Consider the following 24,040-nt stretch of genomic DNA (forward strand, 5'->3'; position numbering starts at 1 on the left):
CCTCATTTTCACTTTAGTCTTCAACCAGGTTTTCTTCAGAACTGTTCATATGTCTTTCGTCTGATCATCTTCTTCAAGTTTTCTGATTTCATTTTTTAAACAATTTATAGTTTCGCGACTTGCTTTTAATCTCTCCTTAAGCTCTGCAATTTCAAAGCTTGTTTTTTTCTTGGCAGCTTCTAATTTTTCTCTGGTTTTCACTTAAGTTCTGCAAATTCTGTTTCGTGTTTATAGGCTCCTAATGTTAGTTGACGAGATGTTAATAATTGCTGCATCATTGCTGTTGGGTCTTGAAATATCATTTCATCATAGAACTCTGAAACCACTGTCTTTTTCCCTAGCATTGCATTGGTGTCCGATTGAAACAGCTTTAATAAATGATACAGGGTTACAGGTCTTTCATTAGGGTCAATGAAAAATATTTTGATGATTATTTCAAATTCACCCCATCCCGTTTCAGTAATTTCATATGGAGGCTTAGTAACAACTGAAGAGGGAAAAACAAAAAAAAACAAAAACCATTATAAATGACCAATTTAAGTTTCTCAGTTGTTTTTAAGTTTGCATACTTTGAATTGAAAGATTATACAGTACCTCTTAAAGGATTGCCATAGCTTTCATGTAACTTAAACTGGATTTTCTTCACATATGCTGACATATCCTAAAATATAGAGGAAAAAAAAATAACACTGAGCATATATGTACCGAATTTTATAAAACACACTTTTCCTACATTTTTTTAAAAAGAATTATTTTATTTAACTTTATTTATCCATTTATTTATTTTTATTTTGACCAGAGAGGGACAGAGTGAGAAAGTGAGTAAGAGAAAGAGAGTCGAAGGAGTGCGAGTCACCCCGGCCCGAGGCGTTGAGTGACCGCCAACTCCTCCACGTGGGCGGCGTCCCCAAAGGCCATTCAGCCGCGCGGGAGAAGAGAGAAGAGCGGGCGGGGCGACGGCGACGCCGTGCCGACAAATTTTTTTTAATAAACTGCATGATAACGTATGATGTTTATTTTCATATATATTTCTATTTGCTTACCCAAAATTATGCTGTAATAAAAAATTGAAAATTCTTCTTTATTTAAACTTTTTAAAAGATGCTTTTGCTATAGGGTGCATGCACTCACCAGAAAGACAGAGAGAGACAAAGGCAGAAAGCGAGAAAACCCCCCCTCCCCCAGGGGGATGGCCACACTGCAATCCCTTCTCCTTCATTCTTCTCTTGGGATCTTGGACATGCATGCATACACGCCTGGCGTGAGTTTAAGCCACCAGGTCTGGGACTCGAACTGCGATTGACTTCATGGGAGTCCAGCAACATAGCCATTATGCCCATTGCTGGTCCCAAAAATTCTTCTTTTTCAGTGAGGATATTAAAATAGAAAGATACTTATAGCTTCTCCCAAAGAATTCACACAACCAGAGGAAAGAAAACAAAACATAACTCTTGTTCGTGCTTTAACCCTATTAGATTTCTCTCTCTCACTCTCTTTCTCTTTTTTTAATGTGTAGCTTTTGTGGTCCTCATGGGCCTTGATTCTGGAGCCTAGATGTCTTAATAATTGACTTATGCTTTCTTCTCTCTGAGAGGAACTAATTCCCAAAAGATAAGAGAATTCTCAATGCTGCAATTATTTGAAAAGTTTACACTGCTATACCAAAACCCAAACTGTTATGGATAACTACTGTTGATAGCTTACCAGGGATTCCAGGTGGCTCATGGTCTTTCCTTATGTATTCAGGGCAATCCACATCTTTAAAAGCATGCAAGCATCTAAGAGTTTAAAAGAGAGAATATTCTGTGGGTCACTGCCAGCAGTAACTTTGCATAAGCATAGAATGTAGTTATTGGAATTATTTTGGTTTTGGCAGAGTAGGATTTGGAAAATTCATCTTGTTTCTCTTGAGAAATCAACTACTGAAGTAAAGGAGAATTTTTTTAAGAATTATTTAACTTTATTTATTTATTTATTTTAATTTGACCAGAGAAAGACAGAAAGAGAGAGAGAGAGAGCGAGTGAGAGAGAGAGAGAGAGAGCGAGTGAGAGAGAGAGAGAGAGAGCGAGTGAGAGAGAGAGAGAGAGAGCGAGTGAGAGAGAGAGAGAGAGAGCGAGTGAGAGAGAGAGAGAGAGAGCGAGTGAGAGAGAGAGAGAGAGAGCGAGTGAGAGAGAGAGAGAGAGAGCGAGTGAGAGAGAGAGAGAGAGAGCGAGTGAGAGAGAGAGAGAGAGAGCGAGTGAGAGAGAGAGAGAGAGAGCGAGTGAGAGAGAGAGAGAGAGAGCGAGTGAGAGAGAGAGAGAGAGAGCGAGTGAGAGAGAGAGAGAGAGAGCGAGTGAGAGAGAGAGAGAGAGAGCGAGTGAGAGAGAGAGAGAGAGAGCGAGTGAGAGAGAGAGAGAGAGAGCGAGTGAGAGAGAGAGAGAGAGAGCGAGTGAGAGAGAGAGAGAGAGAGCGAGTGAGAGAGAGAGAGAGAGAGAAGCGAGAAAGCAAGCTGCCAGGTCCAAGACCTGAACTGCAGTCTGCTGTGTGGTAGTCCAGCACCCTTAACCACTGTGCCATTTGTTGGCCCCAAGAAAAGGACAGTTTTAAAAATATAGCAATGAGGAAAATAAGACACTTTATGAGTTTTCAATACTTGTAGTTTCTACATAGGAATTAATTACTTCGTATTTACTCTTTCTAGAAGTAAAATAATAAAAAAGAGGAAAACATTGGAATTTTGCTGTTTCATTGTTAACAGAATCTGACAAATTGCCAATTACAAGGTAAAAGTAACTTTTGAAAAATGTAAGTTTCTGATAATAAATCACAAACTGTCTACTTGTTTTTTGTTTACTCTGGGAAGAACATCTTTTTCCAGCTATAAGTGTCTTCAGCCATTAATTTATTAGTTTTTAAATATTATGTTTACAATATTTATGATTTAAATTTATTAAACATATACTCTGATTTTGCATGGTCATTGTTCTTCAATGTTCACCTAAAATAAATGTAGATTGATTAATTTCCATTTTCCAATACAGAGTGTCATACTGACAATACATGGGAAACAAGTTGAATTTGACCTTAAGGAAGTTATTGAAAAGTGAAGAATAACTAATAACTAATATTAATATTACATATGCTGTTGGAATAAATTTGATAGTAATAAATAACAAAAATTATTAGAGATCAATAAAAAGCATAGAATATTTCAGAACTACTTCTTTCTTTCATTATTTACATATTTTGTGTACCCCCAGATTTTAAATATGATCTGATTTTAAATCTTGCTTCTTTATAATGTAATTATTTGCATTAATTTGATTAATTTTTAAATTAAGATTCGAAGTAAAAAAGCAATTCACTAAATTAATTGCTTAAGTTTTATGTGGTTGGTGGATATTTTATTTCCAATATTTATATAGTCTTCAACAATAATAATGTTATACCACTTTTCTCTTAGTCATCTCTCTTAGACAAAATATTAAATTTCTTTCATATGTATTTATTAACTTTAAACTTTTAAGGTTTTCTGATTCCTACCCTTTACTTAGGCTGGTTTGTCCAAAAAAATTTCATGCACATATTATAAACTTTCAAGCTAATTAGCATGAATTATTTTGTTGTAAATTATAGGACTGGTCACTGAAAAGTGTAATAAAAATGGTAATGGCTAACATTTATTGAATATTTACTCTACCATAAATGGTGCTAAGTGATTTACATGCATTACTTATTTTGTATCCTCAGGAAAACTTTAAGGTTATATATTTTTTTACCCCCCTTCTATATGTGAAGACATTGTGGGATAGAAAATATAAGAAACTAGTTCAAGGTCCCATTTAGGAAGTGAGAAGCAGAAATGAAACTTAGGTTTATCTCAGTCTAAAACTCATGTTCATCACTGAGTATTAAATAGCCTTCATGTTTTCCCCTAATTCTGCATGCTTAATTATCATTCAACTTTTATTTATATAAAGTCAATATTTCATATAAATGCATATTGATTTTTGGCATTTGCAAGACACAGAATATTATTCTCAAAATATATGGACAGAAAGTTGAGTTTGATCTTAAGGAAGTTATTGTTAGATCAGGAATAATTAATCTTCAATGTTAATACTGAATTATAGCAGTAATAACTACTGTACTTAAAAAGATGTTTGACCCAGGTAGGAGAATTAGGGAATTTGTGTGAAGATAAGACATTTTAGCCAAACTTTAAGGTACTAGTAGAAATAACTCAGGTACAGGAATGAGAAATGTTATAACAGATGAAAGGGTTTAGAGATTAATTGTTAATAATGATTAGGAGAATAGATTCTGTAACCAAGATTTTTGACTTCAAATCTTGACTATGAACATAGTAGGTATCAACAAACTGAATTTCTCTGTATCTCAGTTTCTTCATCTGTAAACTTGGGAATAAGATGTACTCAGCTCATATTATTATTGCACAGATTAAGCAAACTACTATGACCTTACTTAGAAAAGGGTCTGGCGTATAGAAAGTGCCACATAAATGTTTCTCATTATTATCACTGCCCAGACACCATCATGCACCTCCCTGACGAAAAAGTTGGTTTCTCTCAAAATAGACTATTTTGTTAATGAAAAACTTCAAAATCTATTTCAGTTGTCTAAATGATTAATGGTTATGAAAGTTGTATTCTGAGAAAATAATACTGTGATCAACTTTTTCACATCTTTTTTCCTTTCTGAAGTAACTCTCTTACCTATACTTCTTTTAGACCTCTTCTTAAGTGACTATGAACTGTGGGCTAGGGAAGTTTTCTTTATGGAAAGGTTTTGATGACCCATGTGGGACAGAAATCCTAGAATGCAAGTAGTAATAAGTTTTGGGTTTAGTCATACACATCTTTTATCTTAGTGGGTATATAAATTACATCAGAATTGTTTCTATTACCCACCAAAATAGTTGGACCTCATAAGTAGCTTTTAACGTTTAGTCATTCTCTTTATAACTGGTGGCATTCTTTTTTTTTTTCTTCTCTTTTAAGGTTTTTTATCATAGGGCATGTGCTTTTGCTGAAGAGATAGAGACAATGACAGGAAAAGTGAGAAATCATGCCCAAGGGGTGATAGCCATGCCCAATTCCTTTCCGCCATTGTCTTCTTGGAATTCTGGGTGCATGCACACACACACAGACATACAGACACACACATACACTCACACCAGGTGTAATTTTCAAGCTGCCAGGTGTGAACACCACACACACACACACACACACACACACACAGGGTGTGATTTTTGTGATGCAAGGTCCAGGAGTCCAGCACTTTAACTACCACAACCTGCTGGCCCCAAGTTTTCTAACTTGACTACTAAAGCTCTTGATATTGCCAACCCCCTACTACTCCAAATTGCTTCCTAAATGCCATTTATTAAGTCATGCTCTCCTTCAGCCATCTGTGTATATCATGAGGTGGAAATGTATAGACAACTTGGACTAGAAAACATAAAAGCTATTTTGCTAGGAAGGCATTGCAGTAGATACAGTGACAAAGGACCTAATTCTACTACGTGCAGTAATTAAGAATTAAAACTAATCTTTGGAATCATCATATGTCGGTTAGCTTCAATTTAAGTCAAAATATTTCTTTCTTTTTTCTTTTTTTTGCTATAGGTTACATGTACTTGCCAGAGAGACAGAGAGAAGGCGAGACAATGAAAAATCACCCTAAACCAAAGGGGATGGCCATGCTGCAGTCTCTTCTCCTCTAATTTTCTCTTGCCATTTTTTTTTGTTTGTTTTGTTTTGTTTTTCTTTTTTTGGAGAGGATTTTTGCTATAGGGCACGTGCGCTTGCCAGACAGACAGAGAGAGACAGAGAGACAGAAAGTGAGGAATCGCCCCCCAGGGGGGATGGCCATGTCGCAATCCCTTCTCCTCCATTCTCCTCTCAGGAGCTTGGGCACGCATGCACACGCGCCTGGAGTGTCTGAGACTCGAACCACGGTCGACTATGTGGGAGTCCAGCAACATAGCCATTACACTAACTGCTGGTCCCTTGCCATTTTGAGCACACATGCACATGTGCATGGTCCAGCACTTGAACCATATACTTGGCCATGTGGAATCCAGTTGCCTTAACCACCATGTCATTGGCTGGCCCATGTCACAGTATTTCTGTGAGGCTAAAATGAATAATAACTACAGAACAACGTTTTAAATTCTAACACTTTAAGAGAATATTTGTAACCCTAGGATCAAAGCCGAGAGTTCAGTTGTTTATTTTGGTTTGTACCTTTCAACAGGTCTCTCCATGGGTGAAAGAGGAACAAGTAATCACTCAGAAATGACGGATTTTATTCTTGTAGGCTTCAGGGTTCGCCCAGAGCTCCATGTTCTCCTTTTCCTGCTATGTCTGCTTGTATATGCCACGGTCCTTTTTGGGAATGTTGGGATGATGGCCATTATCATGACTGATCCTCGGCTGAACACACCCATGTATTTCTTCCTAGGCAATCTCTCCTTCATTGATCTCTTCTACTCCTCGGTTATTGCACCCAAAGCTATGATCAACTTCTGGTCGGAGACCAAGTCCATCTCTTTTGCTGGTTGTGTGGCCCAGCTCTTTCTCTTTGCTCTTTTCATTGTGACTGAGGGATTTCTCCTGGCAGCCATGGCTTATGATCGTTTCATTGCCATCTGCAACCCACTCCTCTACTCTGTTCAGATGTCAACACGTCTCTGCATTCGATTGGTAGCTGGCTCCTATTTTTGTGGCTGCATCAGTTCAGTTCTTCAGACCAGCATGACATTTACGCTGTCCTTTTGTGCTTCTCGGGTCATTGACCACTTCTATTGTGATAGTCGCCCACTTCAGAGATTATCTTGTTCTGACCTTTTTATACATAAAATGGTGTCTTTTTCCTTGTCTAGCATTATTATCTTACCTACTATGGTAGTCATTATTGTTTCCTACATGTATATTGTGTCCACAGTTCTAAAGATACGCTCCACTGAGGGACGTAAAAAAGCTTTCTCTACCTGCAGCTCTCACCTGGGAGTTGTGGGTGTTCTGTATGGTGCTGTCTTTTTTATGTATCTCACTCCTGACAGGTTCCCTGAACTGAGCAAAGTGGCCTCTTTATGTTACTCTCTAGTCACTCCTATGTTGAATCCTTTGATTTACTCTCTGAGAAACAAAGATGTCAAAGAGGCTCTAAAAAAACTTCTTGAGAAAAAAAATGCTATTTTTTGATTATTTTTCTTCCACCAGTTATATCGTGCCTACTTATCTTTTAATTCTTGTGGCCATTAATGAAAGAGTGTGTGTATGTGCACCTAAAATCCAACAGGATGGAAAGACGGAGCAGCTGGCATGACCACGCCCCATTGGAGGGGTGCTCTTTTGTCTTCCTCTCTGCTGAGTCACGCGTGTGTGTACACACGCAAAGTACAATGGGAGATAGATATATGCAAATATTTTTGAGCAATCGTACCTTCAGTGTGGATCCTCATAATTTATTCTTGTGTTAATTATTCCTAAGGAATATCTAATAAAGGTATAAAAACTAGGGACTCATAAAAATAAAGTGCGATCCTAAATTTATTCACTTATGCCTCTGAATGTATTTGTTTACTGGGTTAATCTGATCAAATACCTGTCTATGATTTTCTGGTCTCATAGTGGGCTCAGGGACAAATAATTCCAATCTTGAGGGAGTTTTACAATTTGATGAGGGAGCCAAATTCTTGGACAGGTGATTAAAATCAAGGGAATTGTGCCAAAGATACTTGTAGAGGTCACAAAGTGTGGGTTCTGAATGTAGGTGGTTGGTAATTTAGGAAACTCATGTTGGTCTGTGTGGAAGACAGATTTAAAAGGGGTAAGGTTGGAGTCAGGGAAACTGCTAGAGTGGTTCATATTATTAATACAGCCTTAAAATATGCCTGTATAATGGAAAAAGGCAGGTTTGAAAAATTGCTGGTGAAATACAAAGAATAATATTGACTAGTTAGCATGAGAACACTACAAGATGAAGTATATTCCCATTTTTAACTTGAGTGAGTGTGTGTAGTAATGGCACAGATAAAAAGTAAAGGAATAATCTGAAAACTAGGAATGAAGGATAAGTTTTGACAACTTTATAGAAAACATTTATAAAAACCTTCAGCTAACATCACACTTGATGAGAAACCAGAAGTTTTTCTGTTACGATTAGGAATAAGGTGAAGTTGTTTCCTTTCTGCACTTTTTCAACATTGTATATGAAGTTCTAGATAAATTAAGAAGACAAGGAAAGAAAATAAAAATGTTTGGGGCAGAATTACATTCCCTAAAATTTGTATGTTGAACCTCTAACCCCTTCTGCCTCAGAATAAGATTGTTTTTAAAAGTAGGGCCTTCATAGAAGTAATCAAGTTAAAATAAGGTCATAGAGTATATCCTAATGTAATCTAGTGGGAATCCTTAAAAGAAGAAAAGGTTATGACACACAGAGAAATATCAGGATGCATGTACATGAAGGGATGACCATGTGAACAGATAGCAAAAGAGTGGCCATATGGAAACCAAGGAAGGAGGCCTCAGAGCACACCAACCCTGCTGGCACCTTGATCTTGGGCTTCCAGCCCCCATAAAAGTAAGAAAATAAATTTCTGATGTTTAAGACATCTAGTCTTTAGTATTTTGTTATGGCAGGCCCAGAAAATCCATACAAATAGGTGTACAAATTGGAAATGAGAAAATAAAGCTGTCCTTGTTTGCAGATGATATGATTGTCTATGCTGAAAATTCAAAAGAATAAACAGCAACAATAAAAACCTTCCTAAAACTAAAAGTAGTCATAGCAAGATTGCTGGATATAAAATTAATATACAATAGTCCATATCTTTGCTTTATGCCAGCAATGAACAAGTAGATATTGCAATCAAAAATAGTAGTAGAGGTAAAACCAGCAAAAAGTAGAATAGAAAAATCTCAGCTCTGTTTCCCTCACAAAAACACAAATTTAGTCATATATGGACCCAAATCTCGGAATCTACTTGAGAAATTGCAATAACTCTAGACAGTTGAAGAGCCAAGAAAAGACACATTGAAATGGACAAGAAGGGTTTTACTTTACCCACTTTAGGTACTCACCCTGGCTGGCACAGCTCAGTGCTGGGACAGCATGTTGGTTTGACTTCTCCCTTAGAGGAGAGATGAGTGGAGAGTGTGTCTAACATTCTGGCTTTTCAAGGAGGTTGCCTAGAAGAATTAATTTTTGCCTCACCATATTCAGAATGTTATTGGAACCAATATAGTTTGGCTACTTGGAGAGTATGCTGAGAACAATTTAATGAAAAAGGGAAATGTCTTGCCTTAGCTAATACAGCTGGGAAGGATTGAGAATGTATACAACTTGAACCTTCTACCATGGAGGTAGGGAGAGGAGTACAGGGTGCATCTGATGTTCTGGTATTTTGGATGGTGATATGAGGGATTGGCATCAGTCTTGCCTCTTTCAGGGTGCTAGTGGGGAACAGTATACTTTGGATGTCTGATGACTGCTGAGATGAAAGCAGATCAGGACGGCTTGTTGTAGAACTAGAAAACTTATAGCACTACAGACACCAGATAGTGCAAGAAATTATACGCTCCTAAAAAAGAAACTGATAAGCCTTTCAAATACACTTTATGCACAGCCTTAGAGAAATAAATTCCAACCAAAAGAGTTTCTTTTCCCTAGAACCTCTAGCTGGGTGAATTGGCGAGAGTCGTCTTCTGCACAAATCCAGGCTGTAAAGACTGGAAGAGGTGGCCATTATTCCAAATGAATGGGCTCTAAAACAAAGTTATGATGGGATACATGACAATTAGGCAAACACTGCTCAAAGGGTCAAAACAAATCTCTAATAACCAATTATAAGTTGACGTAAGTATATAAATTACCTAAAATATAATTTTAAATCACCATCATGAAAATTCTCTGAGAGCTCAAGAAAATAAAGCTTGGACAAAATGAGAATATCAACAAAAAGACAGAAACATAAAAAAGAAACAAACAGGAATTTCGGAGTTAAAAAACACAAATCTACCCAAGAATATAAAATATTTTATTGGAAAGGATGTATATGGTAATATCATTGATTTGATTGTCATAAATAAATAAATAAATAAAATGGGAAAAAGAGTACAATTACTTAACTGAAAAATTTATTAGAGGAATTCAACAGACTTCTTCAAGCAGAAAAGAGTCTCAGCAACCTATAAGATGGTACATTTAAAAATTATTCAGTCAGGGAACCAGCAGTTAGCGTAATGGCTATGTTGCTGGACTCCCACGTAGTTGATCGCGGTTCGCGTCCTGGACCCAGTGGCTTAAAACTCATGCTGGGTGGGTGTGCATGTGTGCCCAAGATCCCGAGAGGAGAATGGAGGAGAAGGGATTGCGGCGTGACCATCCCCCCTGGGGGGTGATTTCTCGCTTTCTGTCTCTATGTCTCTCTCTGTCTGTCTGGCGAGCGCACGCACCCTATAGCAAAATAAACCTCTCAAAAAAACCCCAAAAAACAAAAAAACAAAAAAAAAATTCAGTCAGAGTAACAGAAAGAAAAAAAGATAAAAAAGGAATAAAGGAGAGCAAAAGGACTCATGGGACATCATATAGTATAACAGTATATGTAAAATTGAGCTCCAGAAGCAGAAGAAGGGGAGAAGCATTTTAAAATAAATAATGGCTGAAAACTTTCCAATTCTGGTGATGGAAATAGCATCCAGATTCAAAAATCCCAATGGACTCCAAATGGATAACATCAAATAAATCCATAGCGGGACCAGCAGATGGTATAATGGTTATGTTGTTGAACTCCCACATAGTCGATTGTGTTTCGAGTCCTGGACCTGGCAGCTTAAATTCACATGAAGCGCATGCATGTCCAAGATCCTGAGAGAAGAGATTGTGGTGTGGCCATCCTCTCTGGGGGAGGGGTGATTTCTCACTTTCTGTCTCTCTGTCTCTGTCCTTCTGGCGAGCCCATGCACCCTGTAGCAAAAACCTCTCTTCAAAAAAAATCCATGCTAAGATTCATAATAACAAAACTTTCTAAACTCAAGAATGAAGAGAATTTTGAAAGCAGAAGAGGAACACACAAGGGAACTTCTTTAAGATGATCTGAATTTCTTAGCAGTAACCTTGCATGCTAGAAATCAGTGAGATGATATATTCAAAGTACTAAAAGAAAAAAATTCCAACTCAGAGTATCATATCTGGAAACACCCTCCTTCAAAAGCAAAGGAGAAATAAAGACTTTCTCAGATAAAGAAATGCTGAGCAAGTTTATCACCATGAGACCTGCCTCATAAGAGATACTAAGGGGAATACTTCAAATTGAAATAAATGAACATTTAATACAAACACAAAAGTATAAGAAAGTGTAAAACTTATTGGTAAAGATCATTATATAGACAATACATCATACTGTAATACTGCAATGTTGGTGCACAAGTAAACTTTTATTCTAGATAGAAGGTAAAAGGCAGTAGATTATAAAATACCCAGAGCCAGACTGTGACCTGGTGGTTACATAAGGAAGGAAATAAAAGGAAATAAACATAGAAGACAAACAAAAGCAAATAAGAAATTAATCAGTGTATACAAATAAAAAATCAACGAAACATACTGGAAGACAGTAAATGAGGAAAACAGAGACAAAATTATAAAACAGAAACCACTTAATAAAATGGCAATGGTTTAGTTCTTCTTTACCAATAATTACTTTAAAGGTAAATTAATTAAATATCCTAATCAAAAGATACGGAGTGACTAAAAGGATTAAAAAAAAAAGGGTCACCAGGTGGTATGGAGATTTAGTTGGCTGATTCCTACATGACCAACTCTGTGGTTTGGGTCCGGGACCCAGTAACTTGAAAAACACATTGGGCACATTTGTGTGTATGTCCAAAATCCAGAGGAGAACAAAGCAGAAAAGACTGATGCAGAGTTATCCCCCTGGGGGCATTTATCACTTTCCCACTCTGCCTTTTTCATGAGCTCACTTTCCCTATAGCAAAAACTTAAAAAACAAAAAAATAGAAAAAAGATAAAAAGACAAAACAAAACAAAACAACTACCAATTTCCAACTATATGCTGTCTTCGTGAAACTCACTTTAAATTTAAGGACACACAGGCTGAAAGCAAAAGAATAATAAAATAGATATTTTTTGCAAATGGTAACCAAAAAAAGAATAGAAGTCATACATCTGTAAGACAAAATAGACTTTCATCAAAAACTATCATAAATGGACCCAGCAGGTCATGTGTTTAGGTGAAGGCACTGGATCCCACATGGCTGGCCAAAGTGAGCCTCAGACCTGGAAGCTTGAAAATTACTCTGGGCATGTAGGAGTGTGTGCCCAAAGTCCTGAGAGGAGAATGAAGAAGTATGGTTTGTGAAGAGGCATCCCATGGGGGGTGATTTCTCACTTTCCCTCTCTCTGTCTCTCTCTGGCAAGTACATATGCCCTATGGAAAAGAAACAACAATTAAAATAAAATAAAAAAACAAAACAGAAAAAAAAAACTATTGTAAGAAAATAAAGGACTTTACGTAATGGTAAGAGTCAACTCATTGAGAAGACAAAAACAATTATAAATACAGAAGTACCCAATATCAGTACTCTCAAATATGTAAAGCAAATACTGATAGAATTGAAGATGACAACACAGTAGTGGTAGTAAGGAATTTCAGTACTCCACTTTCAATAATGAATAGAATATCCAGACACAAGATTAAATGAAGGCAGTGTTGCAATGGCAAAAGAATAGATTAAAAGATCAATGCCTGGGTATGGGTCGTGGTGAGAAGACCCAAGTTGGAGCCTTTTTCTCTCTCTCTCTCAATAAGTAAATAAGCAGGCTTAAAAAAGTTTATATGTTGGAATATGATTACATTTTGAAGATATTAAAAGAAAACATATCTGATTATAGGATTAAGACGTGAAGCCTTTGGTGAGTGATTAGGGTGGAGCACCTAAGATTTACTCCTGGTTTCTTCATAAGGAGTGAGACCAGAACAAACACAAGACACAGGCCTGCACTCTGCTCTGCTCAGGCGCTTACAGTGTGAAGGACTCCACCAATAAGAAGATCCTTACCAGATCTGACCCTTTGACCTTGGACCTCACCAACTCTTATTCTTTATAAACTGTCAAGACTAAATAAACCATTTATGTATTTGTAATACAATGGACTGGAGCAGAAAACTACTAAAAGCTCACAGATAATATTATAAGTTGTTTTCCAACATGGCCAACTGAGGTTTGAGTCTTGAGTCTGGCAGCTTGAAAATCATACAGGATGTGTGTGCCTATGTGCCCAAAATCTTGGAGGAGAATGGATTGTGGCATGACCATCCTGCTTGGAGGGTGATTTCTCACTTTTCCTCTGTCTCTCTCTGGCAAGTGTGCATGCCCTATGGGGGGGTGAGGTGGGGGGAACTCAGGAATTTCAAGGGTATAAAACATTGCTATTTACTGTAGTCATTATACTATATAATAAATCTCATAACTTCTATTTTTTAAAGAGGTTTTTGCTTTAGGGCCCATGAACTCACTAGAGACAGAGAGAGACAGAAACAGTGACAGGGAAAGTGAGAAATCATCCCCCAGAGGGGATGGCTACACAACAATACTTTCTCCTCCATTCTCCTTCCAGCATTTTGGGCATGCACACATATGTGCCCAGTGTGAGTTTCAAGCCACTGGATCTGGGACTCAAACTGCAGCTGGCCATGTAGGAGTCCAGCAATGTAATTGCTATGCCATCTGTTGCCCCCAACTTCATTTTTATTAACTGAAATTTTCTATCTTTTTGTCAACATCTCCTTAATATCTCCTCTAACTCCTATTTTATTACATATATTTTCAGAGAGATTTTTGCTATAGGGCACATGCACTTGCCAGAAAGACAGAAAGTGAATAATTACCCCCCAGGAGGGATGACCAAACTGCAGTCCCATCTCCATTCTCCTCTTGGCATTTTGGGCATACACACACACATGCCCGACATGAATTTTAAGCCAGCTGGTACAGGATTCGAACCACGATTGACTACATGGTAGTCCAGTAACGTAACCATTACACTATCTGCTTATCCCCCCAACTCCTATTAATTTATTATTTTCTTGCTATGATAATTACTAGCTTTTTTTTTTCATATCAAATAGCAACCTGCTTGTCTATATCTATATGTCTTGCTAGGAATATTGATTGGAACAGTGTTTATTTAATCTGTAGATCAAATTCTTTTTAAAAAAAGAATTATAAGGACCAGCAGTTGGTGTAATGGCTATGTGGCTGGACTCCCATGTAGTTGACTGCGGTTCGAGTCCCAGACCTAGTGGCTTAGACTCACGCCGGGTACGTGTGTGTGCATGTCCAAGATCCCAAGAGAGAATGGAGGAGAAGGGATTGTGGTGTGGCCTGGGGAGTGATTTCTCACTTTCTGTATCTCTCTGTCTCTTTCTGTCTTTCTAGCGAGCGCATGTGCCCTATAGCAAAAACCTTTCCCCCAAGGAAAAGTATTATATTTAGTTTTATTTATTATTATTTTTTTTATTTTGAGAGAGAGAGAGAGAGAGAGAGAGAGAGAGAGAGAGAGAGAGAGAGAAATGATAAAGCAAGCCGGAAGGTTCGGGACTCTGACTGTGGTCAGCCATGTGGTAGTCCAGTGCCTCAACCACCAAACCACCTGCTGGCCCCTGTAGACCAAATTCATTAGGTTGAAAAAAAAATTGTGCCACATGAAACTAGAAACACAACGGGATAGAGGTTACTAAAAATGGCATGTAATTAAGGATAAAATATATTTTTAATTAAAAAATTTAATGTGTGTATATAAATTTTTTTTGACATTATAGTAAGTGGTCCAAATTGTAGTATGTGTGAAGAAAAATTGTATTAAAACAATAGCAAAATTTAGAATAGACTGTTTTAATGATATCATGGTACTTTTCAAGTAGTACATTATTTGACTACAGTATTAACTTGGATTCCTATTAAAGTCAAATGACTGACAAAAAAAACCCTTAAAAGTTGCAAGAGAAAAATGTCAAATTACATATTAGGAAACAACAATTCTAGTAACTAGATTTCTCATCATAAATTATGAAGACAGTGGCACATCTTTGAAGTGCTTAAAAATGGAAGACTAAATGAGAGAAGGAGTACCAAATCAAAATGCTGTTTCAGAAAAAATATAGTTCAGTATTGCAGGTGAAATAAATAACTTTTCTAACAAAGTGAAACTAAGAGAGGGGTGGTCAGGTGGCATGGAAAGGTGCTGGACTCCCACATGGGCAACTGCGGTTTGAGTTCCAGACCTGGTAGCTTGCTTTCTCACTTTCTCTCTCTCTCTCTCTCACTCAGTCTCTCTCTGATCAAATTAAAATAAATAAATAAATAAATAAAGTTAAGATAAAATAATTCTTTAAAAAATGTAAGCTTAAGAGAATGCATAATGGCAAGTTTGTACTATAAAAAAATGTCAATGGAAAAAAAATTAGTCAAAGGCAAATGTTATCAGAATAAGCTGAGATCTCCAAGAGCATTTTGAAAAGCATTGGAATTTGGAAAAATCTGAGTAAATATATAAAAAATTTTTTTTGAAATGCTTATGACTCTTTAATGACAAAATTATAAAGCTGTGCTTCGAAGTTTATAATTTATTTGTGCAAATGACAACTGTAACTTAAAGATAATAGTAATGCCACAAGTTTTCTATAGTCAAAATCAAGGAATGTATACTAAGTAAAATAGTCTTTGAAAAGTTAAGAGCATGTATTAAGCCCAAAAGCAGTCACTAAAAAATAATAAAAAATTGTTATAGCAAAAAATTCAACAGATTTACTAAAAGAGTCTTAAACTTAAGTTACTATTTAATGTTTTTAAATTGAGATAACATGAGTTTTTGCACTGATTTATCCACAGTAGATGAGAATGGTTGTAAGATGTGATTAGTATAAACTACCTTTGTATCATTTATTATTTTTTTGCAGCAGAAAAGTTTAAATAACTTATCAAAGGTGATGAATAATTTTTAGTGTCATGTTAATATATAAATGAGTAAATCGACAATATGTGGAAAATAGAAAAGCACTTGATATGTAAATATTTAAATAATTCTCAGGTCATAGAAATATTAACATTTTACTAAATTTTTAAAAAACTTCCTGCCCTTCTGTTCTGGGTTCATTCCATTAAAACTCAATGTTTGTTTGTAAATAAAATGTTTCATAACTTTCTGTCTCCTTGGTGCCTATCATTACAGAACAATATTATATTAGCACTAAACTATTTTACAGTATTTTAACATGCCACCTACAGGGGACAAATAAAACTCATTCTTTTATTAGAAGGGAGTCAATATAACAAATATGCCAAAATCTAAGAAGGCATAGAACATGCTGGTGAAAAGCCTTGAACACTTTTATGTAAGATTCTTTCTTTCCCAAATTGCTGTTTGCAGAATCTTAGCACATTTTGCTGTGTGGTCAGCAATCTGTAGTCTATGGTGAAACTCAGTTGCACTCATTCATTTCCTCTTGAATATGGCGGCTTTTGCTCTACAATGGCAGAGTTGAGGAGGCATGAAGAGAATGTATTTACTTCTCTTTCAGTCAAGAAATCAACAGGGTGTTTTCTCTTTTATTGGCTCTTTTTAAGAAAACCCCACTGCAATTTTCCCTGTTCAAGTGACTCCCAGGATTCTGGAGTCTTCTAACACTACTTATGCTTTGAAATCAGAAGTGCTGGTATGACTGTTCCTGTTAGTCTCTGTTCTACAATATTCCCCCTTTCCTTCCCTTCCCTTCCCTTCCCTTCCCTTCCTTTTCCTTTTCCTTTTCCTTTTCCTTTCCTTTCCTTTCCTTTCCTTTCCTTCCCTTCCCTTCCCTTCCCTTCCCTTCCTTTTCCTTTTCCTTTTCCTTTTCCTTTCCTTTCCTTTCCTTTCCTTTCCTTCCCTTCCCTTCCCTTCCCTTCCCTTCCTTTTCCTTTTCCTTTTCCTTTTCCTTTCCTTTCCTTTCCTTTCCTTTCCTTCCCTTCCCTTCCCTTCCCTTCCCTTCCCTTTCCTTTCCTTGTTTCCTTTCTCTTTTCTCCTTTTTCTTTTCTTTTCTTTTCTTTTCTTTTCTTTTCTTTTCTTTTCTTTTTCTTTTTTCTTTTCTTTTCTTTTCTTTTCTTCTTTTCTTTTCTTTCTCTCTCTGTCTTTCTTTCTCTCTCTCTGTCTTTCTTTCTCTCTCTTTCTCTCTTTCTCTCTTTCTTTCTTTCTTTCTTTCTTTCTTTCTTTCTTTCTTTCTTTCTTTCTTTCTTTCATTCTTTTTGTGTGAGTGCTTTCATTGACAGTTTATTTTTTATGTTAATTTTCATCTGACCAATACCAATATGATGCATTTACAATAGAGATAAGGAATGAATTCCTAAAAGTGAGGAATGTAATATATTCAAATGAAAAATAGTGAAAATGAAAGAAGAGTCATCTTCTTATCCAATTGTTTGTTTTATTTTGTTCTATAACAAGGAGGTTATTTCTCATATCCCCTAGAGAGCCCTTTTTACTTTCCAAGGGTCTGATAAAGTTTAATGATTAATCATTTCTTCTCTCATTTTTTCTTTTTGCATTACGACACAAAATACCTTATTGGTGAGAGGGATTTTCAATCTCCAGTGAATATTTTACAGAATGATTGCCCACTACTATGGTGTCTTTCCCCATGAGAGAATTTCTCTCAGGACCCATCCCAAGTCTATTTGTTAGTTTAATCAATAAAAAAGTACAGTAAACTAAAAAGTAATAAGAGAGCAACTACATTTTTTGCCAGTATTTGTTTATATTACCAAATTTGAATCATGATCAGCACAGTGCAGAAATACAATCTGTGTTACAGAAGAACTTTCTGTTGAAGGTTTACTTCTTTCCATTTATGTGTTTGTTACTTTATAAATGTACTTGGTCTTACATATTGTAAGTATGCACTACAATAAGAAATAGTATTCATTTTTGAGAATGCTTCACATTGAACTTACTTATTCTATTCACCCCTTTCTTTTGGATAACTTTACATTTCTTTCCCCCCATTTTTTAAATATTTCTGTTGAAACTAGGAATTTTTATATTAAATATAAATTTAGAGAAAACTAAGAGTTTTGTAGTTAATAGACCCTGTTAAAGTTTATTTTGATCATTTCCAAAATCAATCAATCCCTATTTCTCCTCTAATTTTTTCGACAAAGCAGGATATTGTACCTAAAAATTGATTCTAATTTTCTTCAAATCTACGTTAAAAGAATGTAAAAATTAGTAAAACTAAAGCAATTATTTCAATAAAATGATGAGACACAATATTTTATAATTGTTATAACCATATAATTTGTAACTTTGACATATTATATTTTATAAATAAATTATAATTACAAAAGATATTTCTGTTTTGTCAGTTTGTTTTTACATTTTGTGACATAGTATTGAATACTACTCAATCTCGTGACTCCAAATACGCTCTCACAACAGTTTTATAGTCTCTCTTAGTTTCCTCATTCATAAAATTAGAATAAAAATGTTTTCCTTTCTCTCTCTCCATTGTATCTTATTTGAGAAAATTTTGATGGTCAGTAACTGAAGCCTAATTAAATATAATTCAAGTTTGTTTATATACATATTTCTTTTAAAAAATGTTTAATCTGTAGTAGTCTTTAAATTTCCTGTGTGCTTTGTATCCTCCATATGCATAAATCTTTGCATTTGTAATTAGTTTTTTTCCCTAAAGAGAGAGAAATATCTAAGTATTACACAATTGTATTTCTGTTTTTTCAAATAAAAAGAAAAAATTGAAAAGGAAGAAAGAAATGTTCATAGAAAATAAGGAAAGAAAAAAGGAAGTAATAAGAAAGGGAGAAAACCATGCAAGCAGGGAAACAAATAAATTTGATTCACTGTATCTAGGAAACTAAGCAAATGACCACTGCTATTTATAGCAGGTAAACTGTGCCCTAAGAATTTACGTTACTACCAGGACAAAAACAATGGAAGAAATGATGCTATTAGCTTAGTAGAAAAAGATGAAATGTCTGCCATGATTTGAAGTATTTCTTCTTATATAAGGAAAATAGATACAATATTATATATTATTTTTTCTAGAGTAAATACAAGCTTTAACTATTAAAAATAAAATCATGGGCTAGCCCTGTGGCTTGGTGGTTAGAGCAGTCAGATCACATATGGCTGACTGTGTGGTTCAGGTCCTGAACCTAGCAGCTTGAGAAACACACCAGGAACATGTGTGTGGATGCCCAAAATCATGAAAGGAGGAAAGGGTGAAGAGGAAGGGATTGCAGTGTTATCCTTCCTCATGGGGGATTTTTCTCCTCTCTCTCTCCCTGACTCGCTCTCTCTGGCAATCACGTCCACCCTCTAGCCAAAAATAAGATAAAATGAAACAAAACAAAAAATAAAATGAGATAATTAATTGAATTTTATTTTCATTTTAAATACAAAATCCAAAATAGATTTTAAATCTGTGACAAGTATCTTCCATTAAATGAGTGACTTTTAGCAGCAGTGAACTGATAGTAAAATAAAGGAAAAAACCCAGAAATCCTCTTGTTTCCATTTTTCTAGAAATGCACTTAAGAGGGTAAATCTGCATTATTTGCAAATAAATATATCTGAAAAGGCTTATCAATCAGATTGAATTCCTCACTAGAAAGACTTTCTGAAAATAGCAATCCATTATTTAAAATTAAAAAAAAATCATTTAATTTTATCTATTATTATCTTATTATTATTTTAAAATTTGACCAAAGAGACACAGAGAGAGGAGAGAGAGAGCTAGAGAGGAAGAAAGAGATGGAAAGTGACAAAGCAAGCTACCAGGTCCAGGACTCGAACCATAGTCAGCCTTGTGGGAGTATAGTGCCTTAACCACCAGAGCACCTGCCAGCCTCAGCAATCCATTCTTTATGTTCACTGTGTTTTGTAAAATATTTGAAATAATATTATAAAACAAATTTTCTTCCATGCTAACTCATTCATTATCTTTTACTAAACAAGTATTCCAATCATTCATTTCTTTCTTTTCTTTTTTCTTTTTTTAACTATCCATCTAGTTTCACCTATATCTCAGCTATGAAGAACGAGCTGAATAGGAATTACACAGAAGTGACTGAGTTTATTCTTCTAGGATTCAGAACCCCTCCAAAGCTACAGATCCTTTTATTCTTAGTGTTTCTGATGATTTACATGGTAATCGTGGTGGGAAATATCAGCATGATAATTGTCATTAATATGGACTCCAGACTTCAAACGCCTATGTATTTCTTCCTTAGAAATTTGTCCTATTTAGATCTGTGCTATTCCACAGTCATTGCTCCTAAAACTTTAGCCAACTTTTTGACTAATGAAAAGAAAATTTCATACCATAGCTGTGCAGCCCAGTTTTTCTTCTTTGCCCTGTTCGTCACAACTGAAGGCTTTCTTCTGGCCGTAATGGCATTTGATCGATTCTCAGCCATTTGCTCTCCACTTCTTTACCCTGTGCAAATGTCCCAGAAAGTCTGTGTTCAGCTGGTAACTGGATCCTATATGTGTGGGGGCATTAATTCCATAGTACAAACAGGGTTCACGTTCAGTTTGCGCTTTTGTGGAGAAAACAGACTGGACCACTTTTTCTGTGATGTCCCTGCCTTGATCAAGATCTCATGTGTTGACACCTTTGTGAATGAGATTGTGCTGTTTATTCTCTCTGCTCTCATCATCATCACCACCACGACTGTCATTCTGATTTCCTATGCTTACATCCTCTCCACTGTCCTGAAGATCCCCTCCACCCATGGCAGGAATAAGACCTTCTCTACTTGTGGCTCCCATATAGCAGTGGTGAGTTTATTCTATGGAACTGTGTTCTTCATGTATGCTCAACCTGGGGCCATCTCCTCACCAGAACAAAATAAGATTGTGGCTGTGTTCTACACACTTATAATACCAATGCTAAACCCTCTAATATACAGTCTGAGAAACAGAGATGTGAAAGATGCTGTGAGAAGAATATGTGGGAAATGGTCTTCTCCATGTTATATATAAAACTACTATATGGTGGACAAAGTTCATTTTGTTAGGATCCTAGTTACTGTTGTTCTTGTGACGTTATTGTGTAAAAATATTTATATATACATATATATATATATAGAAATACCTATTTTTTCTAAGTTTTACAAAATACTCTTTCTAATAATGCACATATACATATCATTATTTTATTTGCTTAGAATATATTAAGCACATTTATTCTCAATTTATGATATGTTAGAATTTTCACTTTAATTTCATTTTGATTAAGAAGTACATGTCCTGGAGCCAGTGGTTAATAGCACTCGACTCCCATATGACCGACTACAATTCAAGTCCCAGACTTGAAGGCCTGAAAATTACACTGGGTGCATGTGTGTGTGCATGCTTAAGATTCCAGGAAGAGAATGGAGAAGGCATTGCAGCATGGCCACTCCTCCTGGAGGATTTCTCACTTGCCCTCTCACTGTCTCTCTTTGTCTCTCTCTGTGGCAAGTGCACGTGGCCTATGGCAATAACCTTTTAAAAAAATAAGTACATGTGCTTCAAAACATGTTATATAATAAATATAATTTTATGTTTGTTTAGAAAATAACTTTGAAAAAAGTAACTATTAGGAGCTGTTACTATGTAGTCATTAAAATAATAATATCTATGTGTATAATTATTTACTTTTTTTAAACAAGATAAAACTCATTGTATTGATGGAGAAATGAAATGTCAGTTGTTGCAGAGGGCTGGTCCCTAGCTTAGTGGTTAAAGGAGCTGGATACCACATGGTCAGTCCCAATTAGAATCATGACTGTGATGGCTTGAAAAGCAGACCAGGCATGTATGCATGTGAGCCCCATATCCTGACAAGGTGGAGAAATAGAAGAAAATGAATTGTGACTGCACCCCATTTGGAGTGCTTTCTCTCTCTCTCTCTGGTAAGTGCACTTACTTTCTGATGATTAAAAAAAATTGTTACATAGAATGTTTTTAAGTAAAAATATTATTGTTTCCCAAAGACCCAGGTTTATAATTTGGAGAGTTATCTTTGAGTTACCACACCTATTAAAAAATGTCCCACAATGCATCATTCAAGAAGCAAGTTTTCACATAAAATATTGTGGCAAGGGCCAGCTTGTGGCACTATAGTTAAGGTGACTGGATCTCTCATGACCAACTGTGCGGGACTTGGTGGCTTCAGAAATACATCTGGCATGTGAGCATGCATGCTCTTAATCCTGAAAGAATGGAAAAATTAAAGAGATGGGATTGAGGTGTGACTCTTCCCCATGGAGAGTGTTTTCTCTCTTTCTTTCTCTTTTTCCAGTGAGAATACACACCCTCTGGCAAATTTTAAAACAAAATTGTGGCTACGAACATGCTACTAAGTTTGATATCCCCATTATTAAGAATGACATTGTATAATAATGAAAGCTGATACACAAAGAACACCTACCATATACTGTACATTGTTTTTTATTTTATCTATCTATCTGTTTTTTTTTTTTTTAATAAGAAAATGGAGGCATCTGGAAGCTAAACAATTTGGTGGAAGCCAAACTCAACACTATCATTGTTCCAGAACTTTTATTATGCACATATGCCTAAATGCACATTCCAAAGCATGTGAAATACTCTAAAACTGTAATTACATACCCAAGAAACAACCACTCATGGATGAAAGTATTTTGGTACCAGTCTTGCAATAAAACAAATATTGACCTTTCTTCTTTCATTATTGTAATATTATAAATATTATTCTGGATTTCTATTTTCTTTTAACATTTTAATCACTTTGGTATAGAGCAGTTTAACATTTGTACATCATTTTATATATTGGTGTTTCAACATTTATTACATGTATTTATCCACTCAAAATCAGAAACATATTTTTTTGAGGGCTTAGTTTTTATTCATCTAACATTCTATGCATTTATTTTCAAATATGTATTATTAGATTGTTAGGAAAGTCATGACATATTTCTCTATGCAAAAATGCATCATGACTTTCCCAATAACATATTAAATAAGTTTTAAACATCAATATTTATGGTTTTGGAGAAAGTCTCCTTCAATGTCATAAAAGTCCAGCAGGTGAAGTGCAGGTTATTTTTAATATTAATCTTTATATTTGTTATTTAATAGAATTTTTTTCTATATGGTGTAGATTGAAGTCTTAAGATCTTCACTAGCCTTTTTTCTTTTTTAGTGTTTAGCAAGATAGAGAAGAAATGAAAGGGTTTTTTGAAGTTTATTCATTATTTTCTGAGAGAGAAAAATTAAGAGTGATAGTCACCCTTGAGAGGGTCTTCACTCCTCAATCCTGCCCCAGGACATTCCCACATGATCTCCAGCCTTACTACAACACTCCATAACTGGGACAGGAAATGGAAGTTTTTGCCCTTCTTTCTCAGCTTTTCTTTTAAGACATGAACACTAAGCAGGAATTTAAGCACCTAATTGAACTAAATGTATTAATGACATGAATCACTTGTTTTAAAAATCTATTCAGGTGGCATGTTAAGAGTCTCACACTTATCTAACGTCAGACCATAGCAGAAAGTTAGTTCTTTCATTGGTCATCCTGTAAATGAAGGCTGAATTCAATTCCACTGTGGCAGGCTTTTGTTTTCATTTTCTTAATTGGATTCAGTGATTGAATTAACACAGAGAGTAAGTCCTGGAGTTTATGGCTTCCCTAAATGCTTGGTTAAATTTGAGATCCACTCCAGCTAATTAAATTCAAATGATACCTTGTTTTCAATTTCTTATTGTAACTTCAGGCAAATAAGTCTCAGAAATAACTAGTGATAGGACAGACAGCCAGGATGAGGTAGGAAATGGGAGCCTTAGAAATATTTCAAAAAATAAAAATGCATTTCTTTAGAAAAAAAAAAAGAAAATACTTCTTGTTAGATACTAAAGCCCAAATCACATCAAAGTTCTTCTTAAATAATAATGATTGGTTTTTGGTCTATGAAGTTCATCATTGTTAAATAT

At 35.6% G+C, this 24,040-nt stretch overlaps 3 protein-coding genes across 3 annotated transcripts; 2 read left to right on the forward strand and 1 right to left on the reverse strand.

The window, feature by feature from the left end:
- Positions 1–6: 6 nt before the first annotated feature.
- LOC102470731 (YEATS domain-containing protein 4-like) lies at positions 7–684 on the reverse strand. The gene is given in 3 exon segments (XM_027768522.1): positions 7–200; positions 203–487; positions 595–684. Coding segments are annotated over 3 exon segments (504 nt in total). The 5' UTR covers positions 659–684; the 3' UTR covers positions 7–45.
- Positions 685–6,211: 5,527 nt separating this feature from the next.
- LOC102471150 (olfactory receptor 9K2) lies at positions 6,212–7,209 on the forward strand. Its single transcript, XM_006169132.1, has one exon. It carries the CDS (start codon positions 6,268–6,270, stop codon positions 7,207–7,209), a length of 942 nt encoding a protein of 313 aa, XP_006169194.1. The 5' UTR covers positions 6,212–6,267.
- Positions 7,210–20,110: 12,901 nt separating this feature from the next.
- Positions 20,111–21,064, forward strand: LOC102471573 (olfactory receptor 12-like). The gene has a single exon (XM_006169133.1). The coding sequence runs from the start codon at positions 20,111–20,113 to the stop codon at positions 21,062–21,064; it is 954 nt and encodes a 317-aa protein (XP_006169195.1).
- The last annotated feature ends 2,976 nt before the right edge of the window (positions 21,065–24,040 follow it).

The sequence above is a fragment of the Tupaia chinensis genome, unplaced genomic scaffold (genome assembly GCF_000334495.1).
Source record: "Tupaia chinensis unplaced genomic scaffold, TupChi_1.0 Scaffold146740_1, whole genome shotgun sequence".
NCBI lineage: Eukaryota > Metazoa > Chordata > Mammalia > Scandentia > Tupaiidae > Tupaia > Tupaia belangeri.

Coding starts and splice junctions, on each gene's coding strand:
- LOC102471150 (XM_006169132.1), top strand. CDS start 6,268: ATGGGTGAAAGAGGAACAAGTAATCACTCAGAAATGACGGATTTTATT.
- LOC102471573 (XM_006169133.1), top strand. CDS start 20,111: ATGAAGAACGAGCTGAATAGGAATTACACAGAAGTGACTGAGTTTATT.